This window comes from Bos mutus, chromosome 19 (genome assembly GCF_027580195.1).
Source record: "Bos mutus isolate GX-2022 chromosome 19, NWIPB_WYAK_1.1, whole genome shotgun sequence".
NCBI classification, from domain to species: domain Eukaryota; kingdom Metazoa; phylum Chordata; class Mammalia; order Artiodactyla; family Bovidae; genus Bos; species Bos mutus.
Window position 1 is genome coordinate 50,373,716 of NC_091635.1, and position 25,223 is coordinate 50,398,938.

Consider the following 25,223-nt stretch of genomic DNA (forward strand, 5'->3'; position numbering starts at 1 on the left):
TATTCCTCTTTCCCAGCAGAGAAAACTCAGGTGCCCGGAGGTTGAGGGACCTGCACAAAGTCACATACGTATGTGTGTGCTAAGGCGCTTCAGTCGGGTCTGACTCTGTGTGACCCTGTGGGCTGTAGGCGCCTCTGTCCGTGGGATTCTCCAGCCGAGAATACTGAAGTGGGTTGCCGTGCCCTCCTCCAGGAGATCTTCCCGACCCAGGGACTGGACCCTTTGTCTCCTGCATCTCCTGCATCGCAGGAAGATTCTTTACCAGTGAGCCACCAGGGAGGCCCAGAGTCACATAGAGCAGACCAGAGCCAAAGCCTGCACTAGTATCCCACGCTTAACCACACGCTCTTTCTGCCAGCAGAGTTCAGTGACCGTATAACCATATAACTGCCCAAAGGGTCTGGCCCCCTGCTCTCATCTCACCGTGTTTTTTTCTTTTAGTTTTTTATTTATTAGTAATGTTTTGGCTGTGCCTGGTCTCATTGCTGCAAGTAGGCTTTCTCTAGTTGAGTGGGGGCTACTCTCTCTTTGGGGTGGCTTCTTTATCGAGAACCACGGACTCCAGGGCGCGTAAGCATCAGTGGTCGAAGCACGTGGGCTCAGTGGTTGTGGGGCACGGGGCCTAGTTGCTCCCCGGCACGTGGGATCTTCCCCGACCAGGGGTCGAGCCAGTGTCCCCTGCATCACAGTGGACTCGACTACTGGACCACCAGGGAAGCCCCTCCCTGTGGTTTTAAAAATAAGATACAAAGCACTCAACGAAGAGAAGAGATTGCAGCTAGATTCAGAGGGTTCAGGTTACTATTGGGCCTTGAAGATAGACACCGCAGGCAGGGGGAGGAGGAGGAAGGCTGGTTCCCCAGTCCATGGGGTACCCCACCATCTTGGCTCTCAACTAGAGAGTTGTTGGCTCTCAACTAGAGAGTTGTTGGCTCTCAACTAGTTCTCAACTAGAGAGTCACCCCCCCATTAGGAGATTATCCAGCTCATATCCAAACCTCTTCATTAACGACTTGCCCAAGAGGATGGCGGTGAGTTTGCAAGTTCATTGTATTTCTATAAGAAAGATGGCTTGGTTTTTATTTGTTTACTTTTTTCTTAACAGTCCAAGACACATGAGAAAGCTATTCTGGTAACTTTTCTACCCTAAAGGCACTTCTAAGACTCAGATGAAGCACAGTGAGAAATTAATTTTCCCGTTCAGCTGTTAGCTCTGACTCAAGGGGAGATGACAAGGCCGTGTCTGTCGGACCTGGTGACGTGAGGTTTCCAGCCCCCTCCTAAGGGCTTCTTGGTGCCTTGACTTCCCCCTGCCACCCTCTCCTTATGATGACCCTGCTGTTCCTCTAATTCACTGTGTACCCTCAGTCCAAAGATGAAAAGATAGGTTTCAACAAACACACTCATTCTGGGCCGACTCTGTAAACCTGCTTCTTGCGTGAGTGAAGCAGAAACAAAATATGTTGCTTCCTCCTCATGGGAGGGGTTGGCGTTGCTTACACAGGGAAGGGGCAGAGGAGGCTCTGCTGGCCTTTGTGAACTCGCTTCTCAACTGGGGAAATGAATAACATCCTGATTGGCCCCAGCGGAGCAGAAGTGGAGGAAAAGGAGGGGGAATCCTGGCCCCAGTCTCCAGCCACAGCATACGAATCGCTTTACCCACAGGCGCCAAACTTGGCACACAGCGCGACCAATGAGCGGAGGGGAAATCATAACCAGATTAACACACTTTGGGGGGCATTTTCACACTTAGTAATGAAGTAGGCATTTTGCAGAGCGTGAGCAGAGCCTCCTTCGCAGGCAAGCAAGAGTTCCCCAGCCTTCTCCTAGAGGCAGGAAGGCCCAAGGAGGGTGGACAGAGACAATCCAAGCATCGATCCTACCTGCCAACACACACACGTGCACACGCACACATTCCCACTTGGCTCCTAGACTGAGCACAGCTACTATCCTCTCTGTTTGCTTTAATAGAGGGTTAACCCTGGGCCTTAGAACTTGTGTCAACACTTAACACAAGACTGGAACCAAGGGGAGAGGCCGAGGGACCGGCCGCTGAGGGTGGTCTGGGGGCAGAAGCGTAGGGCGGGGCGGGGGGCAGAAAGGCAAGGGAGTCGGCCCTCGGGCATCCGCTGGATGCGAGGGGCCTGGGACAGACCTGCACAACCAAGGCTCTGTCTGCTCCTGCTCCTCCCGGGGCCCGGAACCCGTCCCCTCCCTGGGCCTCGAGGTCTTTGTCTCGAAATGAGTAGCTAGACCCAGACAGGCTCTAGGAATGGCGGGGAGACAGGGCCGGGCCAGTGGGGGAGCTCTGTCAGCCTCCCGCTTCACGGTTTGTGCATCCCCTGGGGGCCTGACTTAAACCCTGATGCTGGTTAATTCCTCTCTCGGGTGGGGCCTGAGAGCCTCCATTCCTGACAGGCTTCCTGCTGCCCCTGGTCGGGGCCCACACTCTGAGTATGGAAGATGTAGAGGCCAGTGGTTCCCCAGTCTCCTCTCTGCCGCCCGCTCAGCTCTCTGCGCTTTCCCTCAGCTGTGAAATGGAGACTAGTAACAGTAGCCTTGCCTTCCTGCCTGGGGGTGTTGTGTGATCAGGGTAGGGAAAGGCCTGTGAAAGCACCTTGTAAAGGGCAAGGCAGTGTGAATGTAAGGGATTATCGTCACCGCGCAGATTTCTCTGCCTCATTGCTCCCTGCAATGGCACCCCACTCCAGTACTCTTGCCTGGAGAATCCCATGGACGGAGGAGCCTGGTGGGCTGCCGTCTGTGGGGTCGCACAGAGTCGGACACGACTGAGCGACTTAGCAGCAGCAGCAGTGCTCCCCGCTGTGTGTTCCTGCAGCCGCCCGACTTCTCCCTCCGTCCTCCTTGGTCTCCAGGCCTGGGCTGCTAGTCGTGGTCACCGGCCAGGGCTGAACAAATCCTTGGACATGTCAAGACAGGAAATGACAGTTCCCGGGCACCCCATTGATTCAGATGCAGAACAAGCCCTGAACACACCCTTCTGTGATAAATTCAAGCAATACCAGGCAGAGTTCCACCTCCTCCCCCATGGGCCACCAGGCCAGGAAATTAGGCCAGAAGTCAAGGACAGGGGACCCCAGCATAGCCTGAGCCAAGCTTCCGGCAGAGTGGCTCACCAGTCCCCACTTCGATCCCACTTCTGTGCCGGCCGCAGGCAGCCCCGGTGATATTTCTGACGTGTCCGGATCTGTTCACGGACGACCTGAATGGGTGGCTCCATAGCCTCCCTGTGAGCAAGAGACCACGGTGACTGAGGCAAGTCCTCGAGCCACTCTGACCCACAGTTTGCTCCTCTGTAAAATGGGGTCACCACTGTCTGTCCTGTCTACAGTACACACTACAGAATGATCTCAGAATCAAAGTGAAATGATTGTGTGAAAATAGGCAATGATTCTGTGAAATTACACGAGGTTTCATTCTTCACGGGAGACTTCCTACTCCGTGGAGTTGACTCATGGCCCCCAGTTGAGAAACATCCCTGCTTTTGTTTCTGCGTTCAGACACCACCCCCCACAACCCCTTCTCCACTGTGAGTTGTCCACCACCCGTCTCCACCTCGGATGGAAGGCGTCCCCAGCCACCCCAGCTCGGGTGGGTGTCCCGTGTTGTCCAAACAGTGCTTTTCTCATCTTGCTCCTCTAAGGCCCCGAGGCCAAGTCTTCGCTGAACAGCTTTGTTGCAAGGGCCTGGCAAGTAGAGATCCTGTCGTGTACTATAACTGAGCCCACATCAGAATGGCAGGCCAGGCCCAGAGCTTCATCCCAAGACGCCTGCAGCAGCAAATCTGGTTCACATTTACCCCGTGGAGTGAGGGCTGGTGGATCTTGGTGGCGGAGATTGGTAGACGCTGACCACATATTCCTAATGAAAGTGCCTGTTGCCCGAGCTGGGGGTACCATTTTCAAGGCTGCAGACTTCGGTGACTACCAGAATAACAAAGCAAAAAATGGCCAGGATGTTGAACCAGTCAGCTCCAGGACCCACAGGCACATTCAGGAGCCTCCTGCAGTACAGGGTGGGGGTGGGCAGCTCCCGTCCTCTCCCCTCAGCCTCTGCCCCGGGGCGTGCATATGTGCTTCAGTCGTGTCCCACTTGTTGCAGCCCCACAGACTGTAGCCTGCCAGAGTCCTCTGTTCATGGAATTCTCCAGCCAGGAATGCTGGAGTGGGTTGCCATGCCCTCCCCCAGGGGATCTTCCCGACCCAGGGATCTTATGCCTCCTGCACTGGCAGCGGGTTCTTTACCTCTGCTTCCAAGAGCAGATGGTGGTAGGACCCACTGCGCACACCCATCCCTCCCCGGCTTTTGAAAAGCCCTGAGGTTAGCAGGACCCAGGCTTGCAAAGCTGGGCCTCCATCCACCTCAAGCCAGCCCAGGATGCAGAGAAGTCTCGTGTGAGGAAATACAGATCCTCAGGGAGGAGCAAAAATGACCCAAAGGACAAGCCATGCTTGCCTGTGCATTTATCTGAAATCCAGTCTTGATAAATCTGATGGTTTTGAAACATCATCTTTAATTAATAAAAATAGAGGATGTCTTAGCCCCAGGTTCCGACTTCAAAGTTCTCCTCAGTTGAGAGCCTCAAATTCGGCTTCTTTGTGGACCACTGTAATCTCTTTTAAGACAAACACAGGATTTTAGTGGGGTTGTTTCCCCCACCCCCACTACAGCTCATTTTCAAGAACCACTTTAAAATTCTGGAATAGGAAGACAGACTCCACTGAAAATACCCTTCTTGTTCCTGCAGCCACGTTTTTAAAATCAAAATTCAGCCTGGATTTTCATGAGGAAAGTACAGACGTTGGAGGAAGAATCAGAATCCTGACTGTACCTTTGATATTGTCACCTTGGCAAAAAGTTACTTCCCACTGCCTCAGTTTCTTGATCTTTAAAATGGGAATATTAGCACCAACCTCTTAGACTTGTTGGAGCGATGTCTCATCCATGTGAAGTGGCTGATCTCAGACAAAATAGACACTCAACAAATATTTATTCTCTTCCCTTTCCTGATATCTGATCACAAAACTAATTATATGGAGTCATGACTGTCCTAGAAAACCTAGTTTGCGTGCTTTTCTTGAGAGATACAGTGACGTGACGTTTTTCCGTTCAAGGAGTTGTTAGGTTTCTCAGGATACCGTTGGTCCTGCAGTGTATTCCGAGCCTTGCCATAAGAGTCCCATGACACTAGGCTGTGTGTGAGCTTTCTCTCCACCCTCAGAAGCGACCCAAGCATCCCGAGGGAATATTTTCATTGCTGTCGAGCTGCAAAATGATTCTTCTCTTCCCACCTGGAAGGGGATGAATCTCGACTGTGCCTCATTTAAAGCAGAGGAGGAGAGGGTCTCTGAGATCCTGTCTGGGAAATGCGAGTGTCAGCCTGACTCGGAAAGCTCTGCTGTTGGAGGCACCCCCAGGTCTGGTCCGAGTGTGAAGCCAGTGGAAATTCTCCTTCCTGAGATGACTGAACCCTTCTCCCAGACAAAAGGCAGGAGGGCCCTACTCGGTGACCTCTTGATGATGTGTGAGGTGATTGAACCTTCCTTGGCAGACACGAAAGGGTGTCTCCTAGGAAGCTGCGTCCTCTTCATCCAAAGGATTGGGGGGCAGGGCAGGGTGGGAACGAAAGTGACAGGTAGAGGAACTCGATGTAAAAACCAACTCCTTCCAGGGCGCTCCACTGGCCCTCTCTGATCTGATGTATGAAATTGGTACAGAGGTGGAGTTGTTTGGCATTTGTCACACGCAGGTTGGTGCACATTCCTGATACGAGTTAATAAGAAACATGCCGGAGGTACACAAGGATGGGTCAACATCGCGTGCAGCCAGCCAGGCCGCTGGGAGAGAAGCCGCGTGTGGGCGGCGGGCTGCAGGCTCAGGTGCCCCCGCGGAGCCAAGCGCAGGGCTCGGGAGCCAGCCCAGCGGGCTTCCCGTCCCGTGCGTTTCTCAGGCTCCCCATCCGGGTCCCAGCACGAGTGCTCCTGCCACGGGCATTGTTTTCTCAGTTTTTTCCTAGTATTTGTGGGCTTGTTTTATGCTGATCATGGAAGTTATAAGAAGCATATAGAAAAGGTGTAAAGTAACAGAAGAGTCCCATATAACCCAGCTGCCCAGAGGCAACTACGGTTAATAACACTTTACATGAATCATGTAAAGTGGGTTTTTTTTTTATGATTTCTTTACATTGTTCAGTAGTACTTACTATATGGTTTTGTTTTACTTTTTAAAATACATTATTTGTTTATAGGCTGCATTGGGTGTCTGTTGCACGTGGGCTTTCTCTCGTCGCAGCTCCGGGGCTTCTCCTGTTGCAGAGTTCAGACTCCAGAGCATGCAGGCTTCGGTAGAAGCGGCACTCGGGCTTCGTTGCCCCAAGGGATGTGAGGTCTTAGCTTCCTGACCAGGGATCGAACGCATGTCGCCTGCATTGCTAGGTGGACTGCCAGAGAAGCCCCTGTGTTACTTTTGTAAGAACAATGAATTACAGTTGATCTACAGTGTTTCAGGTGTACAGCAAGGTGATTCAGATATGTGTGTTGTATACTCTTTTTCAGAGTCTTTTCCACTGTAAGTTTTTATAAGATACTGAATAGAGTTCCCTGTGCTCTACAGTAGGTCTTGTTGTCTATGTTTTATTTCTAGTAGTGTGTATCTGTTGATCTCAAATCATTTAGCATCATCTCTTACAGAATTTCTACTATTATAAACATCGTTTTTCAAGACTACCTAGTATTCTTCGGCTGCAATGAAACATAGTTTACTAACAAATCCTCTATTTTTAACGTGGCAGTGAGCATCTGTATGCATGAAGGTTGTTGGCATCTTATTTACTTGGGTTAGGTTTATGGCAGTAGCATCCCCAGGTCAGTAGTTCAGCATGTTTTTAAAAGGCTCTTTATACATATTGCCACATTGCCCTTTAGATGGTTTCTATCTATCGTGTTCCCATTTTGTTGTTGTTGTTTAGTCAGTAAGTCATATCTGACTCTTTGCAACCCTATGGGCTGTAGCCAGCCAGGCTCCTCTACCCGTGGGCTTTCCCAAGCAAGAATACTGGAGCGGGTTGCCATTTCCTTTTCCACATGATCGTCCCGACCCAGGGATCGAACCGTGTCTCCTGCATTGGCAGGCAGATTCTTTACCACTGAGCCACCAGGGAAGCCCAGTATTCCCACTAGCAACAGTCTGTCTCAGTTCATCCTTATCCATGTTGACTACAATCCTGTTTATCCATTAAAGAATTTAGGATGATGAAGCATCCTATCCCGACCCTCAGATGAGATCAGAGGATGTGAAGGACCTGACCTTGAAGCTAAGAGGCCACCTGTCCTGCTCTCCTGTGCCCCCTGCAGGCATCCTCAGAGAAGCGGGGACACACAGCCGTGTAGATGCTGTGACTCCCCATCAAAGGCTCTGGCTACGTAATGACATGGATGCACTTCGGTTTCATGATGGAGTTGACCAGACTAGGAGCTGATATGGCTGTTTTCCCCTCCCCACCCAGTATCTTCCTCAAGCTGCTTGTCTTCTGGCTTATAAGGGCCCCCACTCACTTTCTAAGCATTTCACAGATCCCACCATCCTTCCAAAGAGCTGCTCACATAGCTTCCAGGTCGTCCGCTGTGTTGGAGTGGCCCGGTGGCCCTGTGCAGTTACGCAAAGCACTCTTTCATGTACTGTCCACATTTATTTATTTCTGGCCGCACTGGGTCTTCATTGCTCAGGCTTTCTCTCCTGGTGGTATACAGGTTTCTCATCCAGTGGCTTCTGTTACAGCTCTCAGGCTCTAGAGCACAGGCTCAATAGTGATATCGCTCAGAAGCTTAGTTGCTTCTTGGCATGTGGGATCAACCAGGACCAAGGATCGAACCCGTGTCCCCTACTTTGGCAGGCGGATTCTAACCTCTGGACCACCAGGGAAGGCCTTTCGTGTCCTACCTGGTCAGATGCTCATGACAGCCCTGGAAGGCAGATATTCATTTCCCTGTTTTATAGGTGTAGTATTATCCTAAGTCTGCCATAACAAATTACTACAAATTTGGTGAGTTAAAACAACAGAAATTTATTCTTTCATATTTCTGGGGCCAGAAGTTCAAAATCAAGGTGTTGGCAGCATTGCACTCCCACCGAAGTTTCCGTGGGAGAATCCTTCCTTGCTTCTTCCAGGCAAGACTGCTTTACGGGGTGGTTGTTTGATTAATGGAACTGGTTCACAGAAAATGAGGGCTTCCCTGGTAGCTGAGCTGGTAAAGAATCCACCTGCAATGCAGGAGACCCCAGTTCAATTCCTGGGTTAGGAAGATCTGCTAGAGAAGGGATAGGCTACCCACTTCAGTATTCTGGCCTGGAGAATTCCATGGACTGTATAGTCCATGGGGTCGCAGAGTTGGACACAACTGAGTGACTTTCACTTTTTCACAGAAAATGAAATTTGGTGCCCTTGGATACCCTAGGCACCTCAAACATCATTTCACCATTACTCTGTTAATGCATTACTATGAATTACATTGAAGATATTAGCAGACCCCTTAAATGAGGGTCACTCGTTTATTCTCCATGTGGTAAGTGGGGAAGCTAAGGCCTAGAGTAAGTAGAAAAGCCAATGGGAGAATTCCAGTTACAGCCTGGATGTCTGGATTTGTCATCTATATTTTAAAGTATGAGTTGTGATCAAACATTGCAGTTGGGCAAGTAGTTGTCAGAATGACTATTTTTTTTTCCTATTCACTAATGTATTTATCTGTTTATTTTAAAGCTTTTTATTTTGTATTGGAGTATAGCAGATTAACAATGTTGTGATAGTTTCAGGTGGACAGCAGAGGGACTCAGCCATACATATACATGTGTCCGTTCTCCCCCAAACTCCCCTCCCCTGCAGACCGCCACACAGCATTGAACAGAGTTCCCTGTGCTATATTGTAGGACCTCGTTGGCCATCCATTTCAAATATAGCATTGAGTACATGTCCATCCCGAGCTTCCTAATCATCCCTTCCCACCTCCCTTACCCACTGGCAACCACAAGTTCCTTCTCCAAGTCTGTGTGTCTGTTTCTGTTTTGTAAATAAGTTCATTTGTATCGTTGCTTTTAACTCCTCTATTTTACGTTACAAAGAAATTGTTGGTATCTCAGTTACTGTTGAACTCCTCTTCCCTGGGTCAGGTGCCTTTGACATGTTGGCCCCTCACAGCTGTCCGTTCATGGACCTCTGATGAGCGGTGTATAGTCCCTTCCTGCTCGTGGCCCTGAGGGCCCGTGAGGACACATCTGGACGCACCCCCGGCTTTCAGCATCAGCCTAGGTGTTTCTGTGCTTTGTTGGTACCTTTCCCTTCTCTTCCTAAGTTCACTTCTAAACTGGAGAAGTAGAGCCTTTAGAAATGACTTAACTCCCAAATCTGAGCCTCACAGCCAAATGGATGACTGTGGAACACAGGTAGTACCCGGCCACAAGTTTGGTGAACATTCGATAATCTGAGTCCACAAGATTGCTCTGTACTCCATCGGTGGATGTGGGTTACAGCTAGCTTGGAAGTGACCTGGAGGATTGAGAGGGACAGGTGGGGTCCTCCTCTGCCCTCAGCCTCCCTTCCCCATGTCTGTTAGCCATGGCATAGCGCATGCTGACATAGTGAAACATGCCTGCGGCCACACCTAATAGCCAGGAAGCTAATATCCGCACCCCATGCTTATGTGATAGCACCTGTCGTGTAGAGAAAGCACCAGTCTGGAGCTCAGTTTGGAGAGCAGGCTGGGAGACTCTCCAGTGGCTGGTCTCATCATGCCTGGGATCATCTCTGAGTTATCATGGGTGTCATGATCATCACACGCTCTCATCCCGAGGGCTTGTGCCTTGAAGAGCATTGTTTAATGACAAGTTTACTCTTGGTACCAGGCCTCCCAGGTGGCTGGAAATCAGATCAGCAGGGTCTCATGAAAGTCCAAAGCGGAGGCTGAGCCACGGTCTCCTAAATAGCGAGGGTGTGATTAGACAGTATCAGCTCCGAGGACATCCCAGCTCCCCCATGCTGCCTCACCCACTGGTCTTCCCTGCCCCTCGACAGTGGTGCACAAAAGAGCACATGTGCCCCCAGCCTCCCCAGGACCTTGCTGGCTCACCAGCTGTCATTGGCAGGCCTTTAATGGGCGTGTGAAACCCCAGAACCTGACCTGTTTCTCCTCTGGGGAGACAGTGTAACACAGGATGCCCAGTCGGGATGAAGGATTCAGGTGGCTCACCTGTACGAGCCTGACTCTCTGTTACCATCCAAGGCAGATTGTTTTGGTTCCTCCAGTTCCCAGAATCTGGGCTCTAAAATAAGTGCACAGAAGACGGTAGGAACTGATACTGCAGCATTTTCTGGTCACTTACTTAGCTTTTTCCTTCCTCTAATTTTAGCTTCTTTTTCTGCCTACCTCCATCTCTCCCCTCACCATGCTGGCCCGAGAGGTATAATCTCTGGGACAATACGCCCAAAGGGTATATTGACTCCAGAGCGACTGTCAAATTTCTCAGATGGTTGTAATCAGTCAATAAACATGTTCTGAGCAAGCGCAATACACAAAGCCCGGTGTTTATTACAGACTTGTGGCTTCTGGAGGAATCCATGCCCTCAAGCAGCTTCTAAACTAGGTTGAAGGGCAGATCGTGTGAATCGTGTCAGGCAGCGTGGGAAAGACGCCATGAAACCGAGCTCATTAACCTGGGAATCTGAGGATGGGCTACAGGGGCATCCGTCAGTACCCCAGAATGGCCTGTATCATTTCCTGTTTGCCAACACACACACTTGGGGGGTGGTAAGTTTATCTCTTTCACCAACTTCACCCCAACAGGTAAAGAACTTTGTAGACAATCAAACTTTGTGGAAGAGCGCTCCTGATTTCGATTATCATTATAACAAGATTTTGTTGCGCCAATGGGACTTAAACTGAATCTTAGAAATATTCCAGGAAGAGTAGGGTGGGAGGTGGGCCTGATGGAAGGGGCTCCCAGGAAGTATCAGGGAAAACTGTCACTCTCAGGACCGGTGACCTTCAGTTGTCTCACCACTCTCAGTCTCAGTAAAATGCACATCTGTGAAATGGTGATCACAGCTGCTTCCCCGAGCTTTGTGGGCCTTTTTTTTTTTTGGCTCGCTTTGTATCCCCACCCCTCAGCACAGTGCTTGACTCATATCACAGTGGACACTAATCCATATTTAATGAATGTGTGAGTTCACCAAAATAATCAACGTGAGAGGGCTTGGTAAACAGCAGAGGGTTGCTTCAGCTAAAGATCTGAGTTGCTAAGTATGTGCATTTTGTGCTTTGCAAGCAGCCTGTGCTAAGTGTCTTCTCCCCCTTGAAACTGACCCTTCCCCCCTGTAATGGGGCTCGAAGGGCCAGCCCATCTGATGGAGTGTCTGTGGGCTGGCCAGATGAATGATGGCAGCGTTGACCACGCTGACAAGATATGCAGTTGCTTAAGAGCCCAGAGGTGACCTCACTCTCCCCAGGGCTTGGCCTCTCAACCCAGCGCCTGCTGACGCACGCACACACCTGCAGCCCTTCTCTCGCTCCAGGACGAGGAGACCTCGTGAGCTCCTTTGCTGCCCTCATCTGCACTGAAAGGGTGGAAGGATGGGCAGGAAGGGGCATTGCTGAGCCTCTCTGGGACTCCTCCTCACCCACTAAGTACATCCTCTCCGTGGCCTCTCAGGACAGTAGAAATGATTGGGTGCTCCTTTGCTGAACACTTGCATGGGTAGGGGATCCCTGGTAGCTCAGCTGGTAAAGAATCTGCCTGCAATGTGGGAGACCTGGGTTGGGAAGATCCTCTGGAGAAGGAAATGGCTTCCCACTCCAGTATTCTTGCCTGAAAAATTCCATGGACAGAGGCGCCTGGAGGGCTACAGTCCATGGGGTCACAAAGAGTCAGACACGGCTGAGTGACTGATACTTCACTTCCCTTTTGTATCCCCAGCCTCCCACCCGCTGCTTCCTCACAGCGCCCCTGCTGAGAGAGAGCAGACTGGATCTCCTGTCAATTTTTCTTTTCTCCTGTGTGCCATTCAACAGACAGGATGGCTCCTCAGCATAATCGTGATTTGTTTGTTGTTCAGTCGCTCAGTCGTGTCTGATTCTTTGTGACCCACCCCATGGACTGCAGCATGTCAGGCCTCCCTGACCTTCACCATCTCCCAGAGTTTGCTCAAACTCATCTCCATTGAGTCGATGATGCTATCCAACCATCTCATCCTCTGTCATCCCCTTCTCCTCTTGCCCTCAATCTGTCCCAGCATCAGGGTCTTTTCCAGTGAGTTGGCTCTTCCCATCAAGTGGCCAAAGTATTGGAGCTTCAGCTTCAGCATCAGCCCTCCCAATGAATATTCAGGGTCAGTTTCCTTTAGGATTGACTGGTTTGATCTCCTTGAAGTCTAAGGGACTCGAGAGTCTTCTCCAGCACCACAGTGTGAAGGAGTCAATTCAAGGCGCTCAGCCTTCTTTATGGTCCAACACTCACATCTGTACATGACTACTGGGAAAACCATAGCTTTGACTAGACGGACCTTTGTCAGCAAAGTGATGTCTCTACTTTTTAATACACTGTCTAGGTTTGTTATAGCTTTAATCATGATACTCCGAGAAACTTGGGCAGGTTGGGAATGGGAAGCATGTTTAAAAGGCCATGGATGAAGGTGACAGGAGTTCCCAGAACAAGTTAAGAAAGACAGGGGTGATTTCTCCCTAGAACAGTTCTCCAGGGCAGATGCAGCTGATAGAATGAGCTAGCTAAGGACCAGCAGCCTGTGTTCCAGATCTGTCACTCGGAGACCCTGAGCCGCCCTGAATCTCTCTGAGCTTTCAGCTCCTCTTCCATATGCTGGAGTGGTGCCTGTCGTGCCTCTCAGGATCGTCGTGATAGTCACCATCTATGATGATGCTTCCCATGGTGCAGACTTGTTATTAACATATACACGCGCATACCCCTTATGTGCAGAGAGCTCACCATATGCCATTTATCTAACGCACACCCTGCAACACCCCTGTGAGACTGTATTGGTTTTCCACTTTTATGGATGAGGAGTCAGAGGCCCAGAAAGATAATTGGCTTGCCCAGAGCCAGTACACACACAGCTCCTCTGTGTTGGGGCCTGTATCTCTGCTTCCATTCTCCACTATAACACTAACTCCTGATCTTTTTCTCCTGTATCCTGTCACTTTGTCCCTTAAAATATTACAGACTCCTCTGGCCTTGACCCTCTGTCACGGCTGTTTTGTTGTCTTCCTGATTTGGCTTCTGATATTCCTCCCGGTCCTGCTCTCAGCTTACCTGCCCTGACTTCCGAACACAGTCCATACAGACCTTAACTGAGCACCTTTCTCAAGGCAGGCACTGTGCTCTTGCAAAGTGAGAAAAGGAGCGATGATTCTCTTTCCTTTCCCTGGCTCTGGGACACCTCTCTCCATTAAAAAAAGAAGAAGAAGCTGCTGCCTCAGCCCTGAGTGCACAGGGCAGAGGAGTGTGCACATGTATTATTGTTAATCTTCTCTTCTGTAAATTACTAGGCATAGACGTCCCAGGCAGACCCTTCAGGGAAACAGTGGCGCTGTAGCTCTTGATCTTGTCAACTAAGAGTGGGGCAGTGCTGGAGGAGAGCTGGCAGGAACCGCACTTAATCTCTCCCCTCCTTTGACACAGGGCAAAGTGTTACTAGCTCCACTTCAGAAATGGAAAAGGGACATGCACGGACCTGCCTCTCCCCACTTAGTGAGTGGACAGTGGAATCGCCAGTCCGCTGGGTGTCATCAGTCTTTGCGTGTCCTTGGGGACTGGGCACCTTTGAGTCATGGTTGATGCTGATACTGAATGTGGGCTCCAGGGCAGGATGAGCACAGCCCAGGCCTCTTGGGGGGCTGACACTCTGAGCACTCCAGGCCCATCACCTGACCCTGCCCGATGGAGAGAGGATGTGGTGCGGGGCAGGTCCCTGTTCCCAGGTGCCACCCAGCAAGCTGATCCCCAGCAACCCCCGCCCCAGGTGGGCCTCTTCCTGGGGAGATACATTTATAGACGCTGCCCATTCCTCCGGCACCAGGAATCTACCCTCCAACTAGGCAAGAGATAAATCAAAGCCAAACTTGGCTGATGACATTCAGGAGCCAAAAGTGACCCCAGCCACACATAGAAATCCCAGCGGACTGGCCAAGGGCCTTTGTCTGGTCAGGAGAGCCCAGGATTATCTGGCCCTCTTTGCTGATGTATGGAGTCACCGGCTGTCGGAGTGTTTACGAATGGTTATCACCTCGATGCTTGGGCCGTTATCAGAGGCAGGGCCGCCTGCCGGGGCTGGGGCTCGCACCCTCTCTATTACCACCTGTCATTGGCAGAGAGTGTGTGCTGACGCTGCCCAGTCCAGACTGCCGAGGGAAGATAGTTTCTGACGGCTGATCAAAGAGGAGAAGCAAGGCCCGATAAAAAGAGTGTGTGTTGGTGTGCTTTTAACTTGGGGAAACATTGGCATTTGCATTTTTTCCCCATCTTCCTGGTGCTGGCAGGAACCAAGCCCAATAAATGTGGTGGATTCATTACCTAATCACTGGGGAAAGGGTATGTGCTTAAAGTAACAGAGCATGACTGTAATCTCCTTCCAAGAGAGAGCGGCTGAAATAAGCTTCACAGAAGACTTGCTGTATAATAAAGTCGAATCATTTAAAGGTAGCCTTTGAAGTGATCTTGCATGTAAAGTCTAAGCTTGGCGTTCAGCAGAGCGCCGTGTACTCTTTGGAACTGGGGTGCAGCTTCCGATGGAGGAAAGGTCTTTGTAGAAGATGCTGTCACCCAGCCCTCCTGCTGCCGCCCCCCCAGATGGTGCCCCAGTGATGCGCATGTCCTGGGGAAGTCTGTGCAGTGGAGGAGAATGAGGTGTAGACCGAACTGTCAGGGCATCCAAGTCCTTGAACCAAACCGGCCCACAAACCTGCTGTTGGATCTTGGGACATAACTTTTCTGAGCTTCAGATGTGAGACGAGGACGTTTGGTACAGATTAGAGGCTATAGTGGCTTTGAAAGCATTTTTTTTTTTAAATGTGAACTCGGTAAGCCCTTTTAAAATGAAGCTTTAGGGGAAGCCCTGTTGCATTAACAGAGTCAAGTAGGGTAGTTTTGCTTGAACCTGGGCAAGAATTCTGCTGCCCTTGACCTCCAGCCTGAAGTAGTCCCTGAATACTTCAGGGGAACCCTATAGATCCTCTGAAAACAGTTCAAGGAATTCCCTAGCAGTTCAGTGCTTAGGACTCTTTTTTATGTTTTCACTGCTGAGGGCCCAGGTTCGATCCCTAGTCAGGGAATAAAGATCTTACAGGCCACTCAATAGGAAAAACGAAAACAGTTCAAAAACTACTAACCCCACATCGTGGAAATCTCCATGCCCTGAGCTGGTGGCATGAGCCGTCTCGTTCTGCCCCGTGCATCCATGTTTCATGGTGTTCCTTCCTCCGGCCTCGGGAAGGGCTGAAACAGGCCCCGGGCGGGGGCGGGGAGGTGGCGGTGGGCCAGCGGCGAGCACAGCCTGCCCTCTCTGCAAGGTGACTCAGGTCGGATGTCCCCGTGTGTGCTGCAGGTACCTTCGACCGGAGCGTGACCCTGCTGGAGGTGTGCGGGAGCTGGCCAGAGGGCTTTGGGCTGCGGCACATGGCCTCCATGGAGCACACCGAGGAGGGCCTGCGGGAGCGGCTGGCCGACGCCATGGCTGAGTCCCCGAGCCGGGACGTGGTGGGACCCGGAACAGGTAAAGGTGGGCTCGCACTCCTAGCCTGACTTGGTTGTGAGCGGCGCCTGTGAGTGTGGGGCTTCTCTGCTGGGAGAGGGTGCGTGTGTTTGTCTTAACCCACCGTGTTTCTCTAGTTAACACTCTGGTTGCCATCCATTCTGGAAGCTCTGGTATTGGGAAACCCAGTGCAGAGGGGAGTTCCTATGGAACCGACCCCTGCTCCATGGGCTGCTGCCTACAGACTTGCTGTGGTTCCGCCACTGTGCTGTACAGGCGGTGCCCTGAAGGACAGCCTTCTCCAGGGAAAGGGACCGCCTTGCCCACTAAGGTTTCAGCAGCCCTTGGGCGACGAACGCTAAGGCAGCGCACTTAGCGCTCTGCCCTGCTGCAGGCTTTAGAGATTGGCGAGTGTCGGTGGGTCCTGCAAGCCCCGAGGGGCAAGGATGAAGCAGACAGGCTTGGTGTGACCACACCCCACCCCTGCCAGACAGCTCTTTCTTATGCTGCCTTTGGCCTTGGTACTGCTGTCTGCCACTGAATCCAGCGGTTGGGGACTAGGGCAGTTTCTTGCATCCTTAGATGATTGGGTGAGCCCTGCCCCAGGCAAGCAGCTGTAAGCACACACACACACACACACACACACACATATGCACTTAGGAAAGCCATAACCCTTCCATCTCTACAGAATTACAATCCAGCCTGCCTCTCCTTTTTTCAAAAGCTCCTCCTAGACATCTGTGTTGTGAGTGAGGGCTGTAGCTCAGTGTTTATGTCCGAGGAGGACCACCCGACAGGCGTCTTCTCGGTGTTCTGAGGTCACCAGGGGATGGAGCACAGATCCTCAGATCCTGGCTGCAGGTCTTCCTGCTCTTGCCTGCCTGACTCCTCTCAAGCCTGTTGTCCTTCACCGTGAACCGCTCGTCCCCACTCCATGCGCCTCCTTGGAGAGAGGATCCCAGGGAGGAGAAACGGACACGCCTGGACAGGAAGCAGGACCAGCAAGACAGAGTCAAAGCATTTTTGGCAGAACTCAGAATGCCTAACACTATGACGCAGTCCCGATTCCCTGTGGAACCTCTAGGCCTTTTAGATATTTGGGTTTAGTGGTTAAGTTTTCCCTCTCTTCTTTCCCATCCCATTCAGTTCCTCTGTTTCTGTCCTAAGAGGATAGAGACATATTGTCCTCAACTCTATCTCCACAGCATTAGCTTCATGCCTGCCCATAGCGCTCATGTGATAATTGGCAAACGAACAGAATAGCAAGAGAGGGAGTTGGCTAGAGATGGAGAGGTGCCTTATCCAGCCACGGGAGACCGCCGTCTCTGAGGACCAGCCCCGCCTCCCCCTGCTCCATGCCTCCTTCTTCCCTGGAAAGGAAGATGCAGGCCTTGGAAGCTGCAACCAACCGTGTTCTAGCCTTGAATCCCACACACACAGGCACACCACCTCTCAGCCCTCCTTGTAAAACCCTCCAACTTGTGAATGGCAGGTCATCACACCATTGTTCTCCCACCTGGACCTGGAGATGAAGAGCAGAGCCATTATCAGGGGACTTGAACCCGTGTGGCTTCCCTGGTGGCTCAGATGGTAAAGGATATGCCCGCAGTGCAGGAGACCTGGGTTTGATCCCTGGGTTGGGAAGATCCCCTGGAAGAGGGAATCACTACCCATTCCAATATTCTTGCCTGGAGAATCCCATGGGCAGAGGAGCCTGGCGGGCTACTGTCCATGGAATCGCAGAGTCAGACACGACTGGGGGACTAACACTTACTAACCCCATTTTGCTCAGAAGCTGGCCTACAGGAAGAAAAGCTTTTCCCTTCATGAGCCTCACTTGCAGCCCAGCTTTCCCCTGTACCCCTGGGGCCCCGTCCAGCACCGCTCACACCAGCAGGGCCAGTGTGACACATGCCCAGGAGCCGCTCTTCCAGGGCCAGAGCGGCTCAGGGTCGGCCCTCCTCCCGGCCACCTTCCTCCGAAGCCCCGGAGAGCCCGGCCGTATCATCCAGCAGACGGGAAGGCGCGCTTAGGCCGGGCTGGGGAACTTCAGCCTGGCACGGACCATTAGTAACCTGAGAGAAGCTGGCAGCAGTTCATCTGCCGGACAGCTGAGGGATTCAGGAGTCTTTGTGGCCTTAAGCGGGTTCATGAAATTAAAAAAAGAGAGAGAGGGAGAGAGGAAATTAAAACTGCCTGACCCACAGGTCAGAAAATAGGAGACGCCCTTTGAGAGCTGAGGGATTTCATTTTCCTCCCCAAACTGTCACCAAATGGGATTCATTTGGTTTACTTTGACGTGTGTGTGTGTGTATATGTGTGTGTGTGTGTTTTATATATATATAAAACTCTGCCTTGGTTTTTTATTTTTTAAGATTTTTTTATTTTTGATGTGGACCATTTTTTAAGTCCTTATTGAATTTGTTATAACACTGCTTCTCTTCTGTATTTTGGTATTTGGCCTTGAGATATGTGGGATCCCAGCTCCCTGACCAGGGATTGAACCCCTCACCCTCTGCGTTAGAAGGCGAAGTCTTAACCACTGGACCGCTGGGGAAGTCCCATCTCTGCCTTGATTTTAAAGGTCACTATGTAAAGCAGATATCGTGGAAGTTAACCTGTTCCCCTCTGCCTTTGTTGAGATTCAGTCTTCACATTTCGCAACTCCAGATAAAGTATCAGCCTAGCAGTGCAGCCGTGGGTCCTAGAAAGGGCAGGCTGACACACTCACAGCAGAGTCGGCCTGCTGCCCGGGGATAGCCAGGGAAGTACAGTGTGATGTGGGTGAGAATTTCCTGCAAGTCACCCTTTGCTCAAGGAGCCTCCTGGTCCCTGTCTCTTTCTACAACCTGCTTCTCTGGGTGGAGGATAGGGTGACCCAGGCGTCTACCTCTGTTGGTTACTCTGAGGCGGCAGAGACGATCGGTTCCTGTAATGCCTCCAGCAGGTTCTTTGTTGAGTATACATCCGGGACAGGTGGCCTCTTTATCAAGGTGTGAATGGCACACGCTTTCATGACCCCTGACGCCGAAGTCCCCTGTATCCATGTTTCACTGTTATACAGATTCAGCCAGTGATGTGCTAGTAAGTGTTTAACAGCCAGCTCTGCAAAGGGAAGCAGGAAAGTCCTGATTCATAGCATTTGGGCATTTCCATAGCGTAGAAGCTCCCATTACAACCAGTTTCAGGCTGTCAACACGATGTCAGTGATCGAGCAGAATTCCTGAAAGTGTAACAGTCAGCCAGCTCCAGCATTCCACTGGTAAGCTGCACCGTAGTGCAAACCAGCTCTCCCCCAAAGTAAAGCAAAGCCTGTCAAAACCTTACTCTTCCAAGAGTGGTATGTGAACCAGCAGCAACATCTCTATCCGGAAGCTGATTAGAAATGCAGACTCTCAGGCCCCACCGAACCCTGCTGACTCAGCACCTGCAGTTGGACAAGATCTCTGTGCATGGGGCTTCCCTGGTAGCTCAGACAGCGAAGTCTGCCTGGAATGCGGGAGACCCGGGTTTGTTCCCTGGTTGGGAAAGATCCCCTGGAGAAGGAAATGGCAACCCACTCCGGTATTCTTGGCTGGAGAATCCCATGGGCAGAGGAGCCTGGCGGGCTACAGTCCATGAAGTCACAAAGAGCCAGACACGACTGATCGACTAACACTTTCACTTTCACCATGCATATAAAAGTCAGAGAAGATCCATTTTAAAACATGGTTAACTCTGAGGCAGGTGTTGGCTCTGTCCTCCAGGTTGGCTGCTGACCAAGTAGTCTATGAATAATTAGATCACATGTGGGATTTGCAAGTCCAGCTCAAAAATAACTGACTAAATTGCTTTCTCTCTAATATCATCACATCTCCCCATTCAGCAAAGCAAAATTTAGGTCAGGCCAACTCTGCCTGTACACTTAGGTGGCTGAAGAAAAGTCGTGAATTATTCAGATGGGTCGGTGCCCCTCTGCCAGTGTGCGGTCTCTACTCCCCAGTGAGCCCAGGCAGTCTTTCTGCACTTTTTCCCGATTCTCAGTTTGCACTCGTCTTTCACAGGAGACACCAGTGCCTAGAATGGTGTCTGGCGTGTGGCAGATGTGCAGGAACTGCTGGGTGGATGGGATCCTGCACTTAACCTGGATGTTAGCAGCTTCGCTGTAGCCCCTGCTTTACTGCTGTGGCTTCCAGCCTGTTTTCTTTCCCTTACAGAGTCTCCATGTCTCTGGTCCTCTGAGAGTTTGTATTTTATTATTTTCCCCATGTTACTGCTGTTAATTGAGTATGAATTAGTCTGCTCTTTATTCGGTATGGTACCTGGGCTCCATCCATCCACCATCTTGAAATCGGTCTCTTTCCTTCTTGATGGACACTATTTCAGATTGCCTGTTCCCCTCAAATCTCTTACCCACCAGCTTGTCTCTCCCACTCAGAAGAGAGTGGTCAGCATTTGAGAAATCCCTTGGCCTCCTGCACCCAGACCCTGAAAACCCCCTTTCCTCCTGTGCAGAGGAGGAGCGGCCCCTGCCCACAGCCTGTGCAACCACAATGCCCATCCACCCCAGAGTCCCCCCTGAGTACCCATGTTGCCCCAGCGGTGGCCTGGGGAGCCAGGCCGTGATGTTGGAGTGAGCTCCCTGTGGTTCCTGCCTCCCCGCACGCCCCTGGTTTCTTCTGCCTCCAGCTAATTCTCCATCCTTTCCCTGAGTTTTGTTCCTCTGTCAGCCTTAAATCCATATCTCAAGGCACTATCTCAATCCTTTCTCCCCTCCCTCCATCCATCCAGGGCCATCTCCTCCGCTTCCGTGGCCTCAGTTACTATCCATAAACCGATGATTTCCAAAGCGCCTCCAGGTTGGCTTTCTCTCCTGATCTCCAAGCCCATCATCCAGTCCCCTACCCATGTTTCCATATATCCATACACTGGACTCCTCTGCCTTCAGCTTTGTCCTTCTCCTGGATTCACGGCCTGTCGTGCACGAAGTCCTTCGTGACCAGCCACTGCCCTCTCTCCAGGCTCCTGTCCCTGCTCTGGGCGAGCCCCAGTCCCGCTGAACTCCCTGGAGGGTCCCTGAGCACACGTGCTCTGTCTGCCCGCGGGGCCTCTGCACATACTTCTCCTTCGGCCTGGAATGCCGTCTCCCGCGGCCCCCTCCTCTCTCCGTCACTCCCCCTCAAAATAACTTGACTAATTCCCGCTTAGCAGACATTCCTTTCAATATTGCCTTTTCTAGAAAAATAGGATTTTTTTTTTTCCATAAGCAAAACATTTACTTATCCCAGTCGTTTTGTGTCTGAGGGAAGATATAACCTGGGCTTCCCTGGCGGCTCAGCCATAAAGAATCCTCCTGCCAACGCAGGAAACATAAGAGACGCAAGATGTAAGAGTTCGATCTCTGGGTCTGGAGGATTCCCCTGGAGGAGGGTACGGCAACCCACTCCAGTATCCTCGCTTGGGAAATCCCATGGACAGAGGAGCCTGGCAGGCTGTCTAGTCCATGGGGTCACAAAGAGTCAAACACAACTTAGCAACTAAACAAAAATGGCAAAGATATAACACAAAAAAATTTTCATAAACACCTAGATACATATTAATTTCATTGTCACTTGAGACGTTAACTCTTTCAATCACTATTTAGCTAAGCCTTGTCTTTTTTTTTTTTTTTCTTTGGCTTTCTCCCACCTCCAATAGCAGACGCCCTTAGGCCTAATTCACAGGTCCTGATCAGCTGCTTGAAGTATTCCTGACACGTGTCTGTTGCAGGCTGCCTCCCCTGGCTGCTGTTGACTCTTAGGAGCTCACTAAGTCAGCAGTCACGGTCAAGAGCGACCATGTCTTCCCCATGACTGTGGCTTCCCACAGTCCTGGGAACACTGTTTCATTCTCCTGTTTGATCACAGCACTTGGGGTAGGAAAGGCTGCAACTTTTTCTGTCTAGCCTCTCTTTCTTTAAAGTATTTTTTTAATTGAAATATAATTGATTACAATGTTGCTAGTTTCCAGTTACAGCAAAGTGATTCAGTTATACATACATATATAGTTTTTTCAGATTCTTTTCCCATGTAAGTTATTACAAAATACTGAGTATAGTTTGGGATTAACATATACACACTGCTGCTGCTGTGCTGCTTAGTCGCTTCAGTCGTGTCCGACTCTGTGCGACCCCATAGATGGCAGCCCACCAGGCTCCCCCGTCCCTGGGATTCTCCAGGCAAGAACACTGGAGTGGGTTGCCATTTCCTTCTCCAGTGAATGAAAGGAAAAGTGAAAGTGAAGTTGCTCAGTCATGTCTGACTCTTAGCGACCCCATGGACTGCAGCCTACCAGGCTCCTTTATCCGTGGGATTTTCCAGGCGAGAGTACTGGAGTGGGTTGCCATTGCCTTCTCCTCATATACACACTGCTGCTGCTGCTGCTGCTAAGTCACTTCAGTCGTGTCCGACTCTGTGTGACCCCATAGACGGCAGCCCACCAGGCTCCCCCGTCCCTGGGATTCTCCAGGCAAGAACACCGAAGTGGGTTGCCATTTCCTCCTCCAATGCATGAAAGTGAAAAGTGAAAGTGAAGTTGCTCAGTCATGTCTGACTCTCAGCGACCCCATGGACTGCAGCCTACCAGGCTCCTCCATCCATGGGATTTTCCAGGCGAGAGTACTAGAGTGGGGTGCTGTTGCCTTTTCCTCATATACACACTACTATATATAAAATAACAAACAAGGACCTACTTTAGCGCATGGAACTGTGTCCAGTATCTCTTTAACTGACTCTTCTAGTCCAGAAGCAATTACTCTTGGGGATCACACTAGGGGCTCAATCTTTACCTCTTACCTTCCATACACTTAACTTCCTTACTCAAATATACTTTCTCTCAAATATTTCTTAGTCAGAACTTTCAGAAAACAGTAGTATAGGCAAAGCACTCTAGGATTATTTTATTTCATTTTTTTAATGCAGTCTGGACCCGCTAAATTGATTTTACAACACAATCAATGATTTACAAATCAATGATTTTACAACACATTGATGAATTGTAATCTAGTTTGGAAACCAATGCTCTAGTTTATTCTGCTAAATCCTCTGAGTTTTCCTGAATGTATATTAATTACTCAGCTGAAAAAGCTATGAGATTATTTTCAACTAAAGGTCTTCCAAAGATTTCTGTCAGAAATCTTTACCTCTACTCTTTGAAAAGGCGTAAGGTACTTTGAAAAGTACCTTTTTTCTTTCTTAACGTGGAAAGCACATTTTGAACAGTATGAAGTTTTTAAATGATCACAGGAAGGGTTCAATAAGTGAATTAATAAATATCCACTGACAACCTATGTTTTGCAAAAGATGACTCAAAGCGCTGTGTGTGTGTGTGTGTGTATGTGTGCGCGCGCGCGTGCACGCACGCTAATAGCTTTCATTTCAGGACTGAAGGAATTCAGCTCTCAACCAGTGTTAGTTATTGGTACTGGAGTTGACCAGCTAGGCACCCCAAAACACATAACCCAGCACGCTGGCCCCTGCATTCTTCCTCTAGGATTAGCTCTTCCAACGGGCCTGGAACTCCTGCCTGCCTCGCTGCTGAGTCTTGGGGACCTTTTCCTGCTAAGGCAGCAGGAGCCATAATATCCCCTCCCATCACAGGTGCCACATGATCACATGACCATACTTGCAGGCATGGGGGCTGAATTAATTCTCTTAGCTTTCAAATTTTTTATTTATGTTTTTTTGGCTGTGCTGGGTCTTCGTTGCCACGCGGGCTTTTCTCTAAAAAGTTGGGGACAGCAGTGGCTACTTTCTGGTTGCAGGGCGCGGCTTCTCACTGCAGCGTCTTCTCTGGTTGCGGAGCACGGGCTCTAGGGTACGTGGGTTCAGTTGTAGCTCAGGGGCTTAGGTGCTTCACAGCACGTGGGATCTTCCCGGATCAGGGATCAAACCCATGTCTTCTGGACTGGGAGGCGGACTCTTCACTGCTGAGCCACCCACAGAGCTCTCTCTTAGCTATTAAACATCCCTACTCTCCGGCAAGCACTGTCGTCCAAGCAACTTGGCCAGTCCCATAGGTCCTTCTCTGCTTTACCTAGTTGGGCCCTAGATTTTCTCCTCCTTCCGTGTCTTTACAAAATGCTTTCAGGGCCTCCTCTCCACTGCCTCCTCTGGAGACCCGTGCTGTCTCTCTGGGGTTCCCCTTGTACGCAGGCTCTTTGAGGTGCCCCTGGGCACAGTTCCTGCCCTCAGGGAGAGAAGAAGCTTCCCCTGTCTCCTTTCTTCCCCTCTAAGGCCTGGGAGAGGGAAGCCACGAAGTGTAGTAAGCTTTGGCCTCCTGTTCCTTCACGTCCTGGCCGCCGCCATTCCCCGTGCTGAGCGCTTCGGTCGCCTCGTTTCCTCCTGTCTCGTGTCCTCAAGGCGCCACCTCCCAAACGGCTTTGATGCCTCAGACTCCATGCCACCCGTGCAAACGTCCTGTCACACCACCACGCGGTAGATATCCCCTATTACGATGTGCAAAGGAGGAGAAAATGAAAGCTTTGATGTGAAATCATAACTCAGCGCTGTGGGATTAAAAGGAGATGTCCAGGAAGAATTTCCGGTTCTTAATGTCCTATCATCTGAGTCATTTCCACCCGTTACTCCTGAGACGGGAGCCCCAGAAAAGGAAACCACCCTCATGTCAGGGCCCGCTCTCCGTCAGCCCTCCTGGGCCCCCAGCTGACCGCCTGGGACCCTGCCGTCATATTTCAGAGTCTCTTTCGGGCTCCTGCTGGAGAAGGCGATGGCACCCCACTCCAGTACTCTTGCCTGGAAAATCCCATGAATGGAGGAGCCTGGTGGGCTGCAGTCCATGGGGTCGCTAAGAGTCGGACACAACTGAGCGACTTCACTTTCACTTTCACTTTCGGGCTGCCGCACCTTTCCAGCCTCTCCCCGCCACCCCCTCCACAGTCACCCTCATTTATAGTTCATGCCAACACCCTCGGCCATCATCCCCAGCACAAGCCCTGCTGACCTGTCTCTGTTCAGGGGCCTGCTGCCCTCGCCCCCTACCAAGTTCCCTTTTTAGACCAGACTCTAATCTCCCCTGTCTCTGAACTTATGCATTGCCTGCGCACGGGACGCTTGGTCCAGGACAGGCCACGCATGCTGCCTTTAACATTAGTGAGCAGCGGCGTATTCCCTTCTCCAACCCACTGGGGTAAGGCTCAGCTCCGGTGGTCCTTCCAGCCCCTACCTCAGCCAGACTGCCCGTCCGGTGTGTCTTAGCCCAATCCCGGATCCTTGGCCTGAATCCAGTTCATCTTTGTTGCCTCTGACCAGCAGCCTTTTCCCTGCCCTGCATCCAGCACTGGGAGCAGAGCCAGGCTGAATCCCCAGTTAATGTTTGCTGAATGACTGGATGGGTCTTATGGCTCCTGAGAGGTCAGTGGAAGCCAGTCAGAGCAATGGGAAAAGGGATTGTGTTTAAAAGACACAATTGTTGGTTC

General features: G+C 50.9%; 1 protein-coding gene across 9 annotated transcripts in view; it reads left to right on the forward strand.

The window, feature by feature from the left end:
- BCAS3 (BCAS3 microtubule associated cell migration factor) overlaps window positions 1–25,223 on the forward strand; it is a 595,190-nt gene that overhangs the window by 555,739 nt on the left and 14,228 nt on the right. For 7 of the 9 annotated variants that reach the window (XM_070390541.1, XM_070390545.1, XM_005892304.2 and 4 more), the window contains one exon: window positions 15,623–15,790. In XM_070390541.1, coding sequence (XP_070246642.1) covers window positions 15,623–15,790 — 168 coding nt within the window. Of the gene's footprint in view, window positions 1–15,622; window positions 15,797–25,223 lie in introns of all 9 variants that reach the window. The other 2 variants (XM_070390544.1, XM_070390543.1) reach the window with 1 other exon arrangement.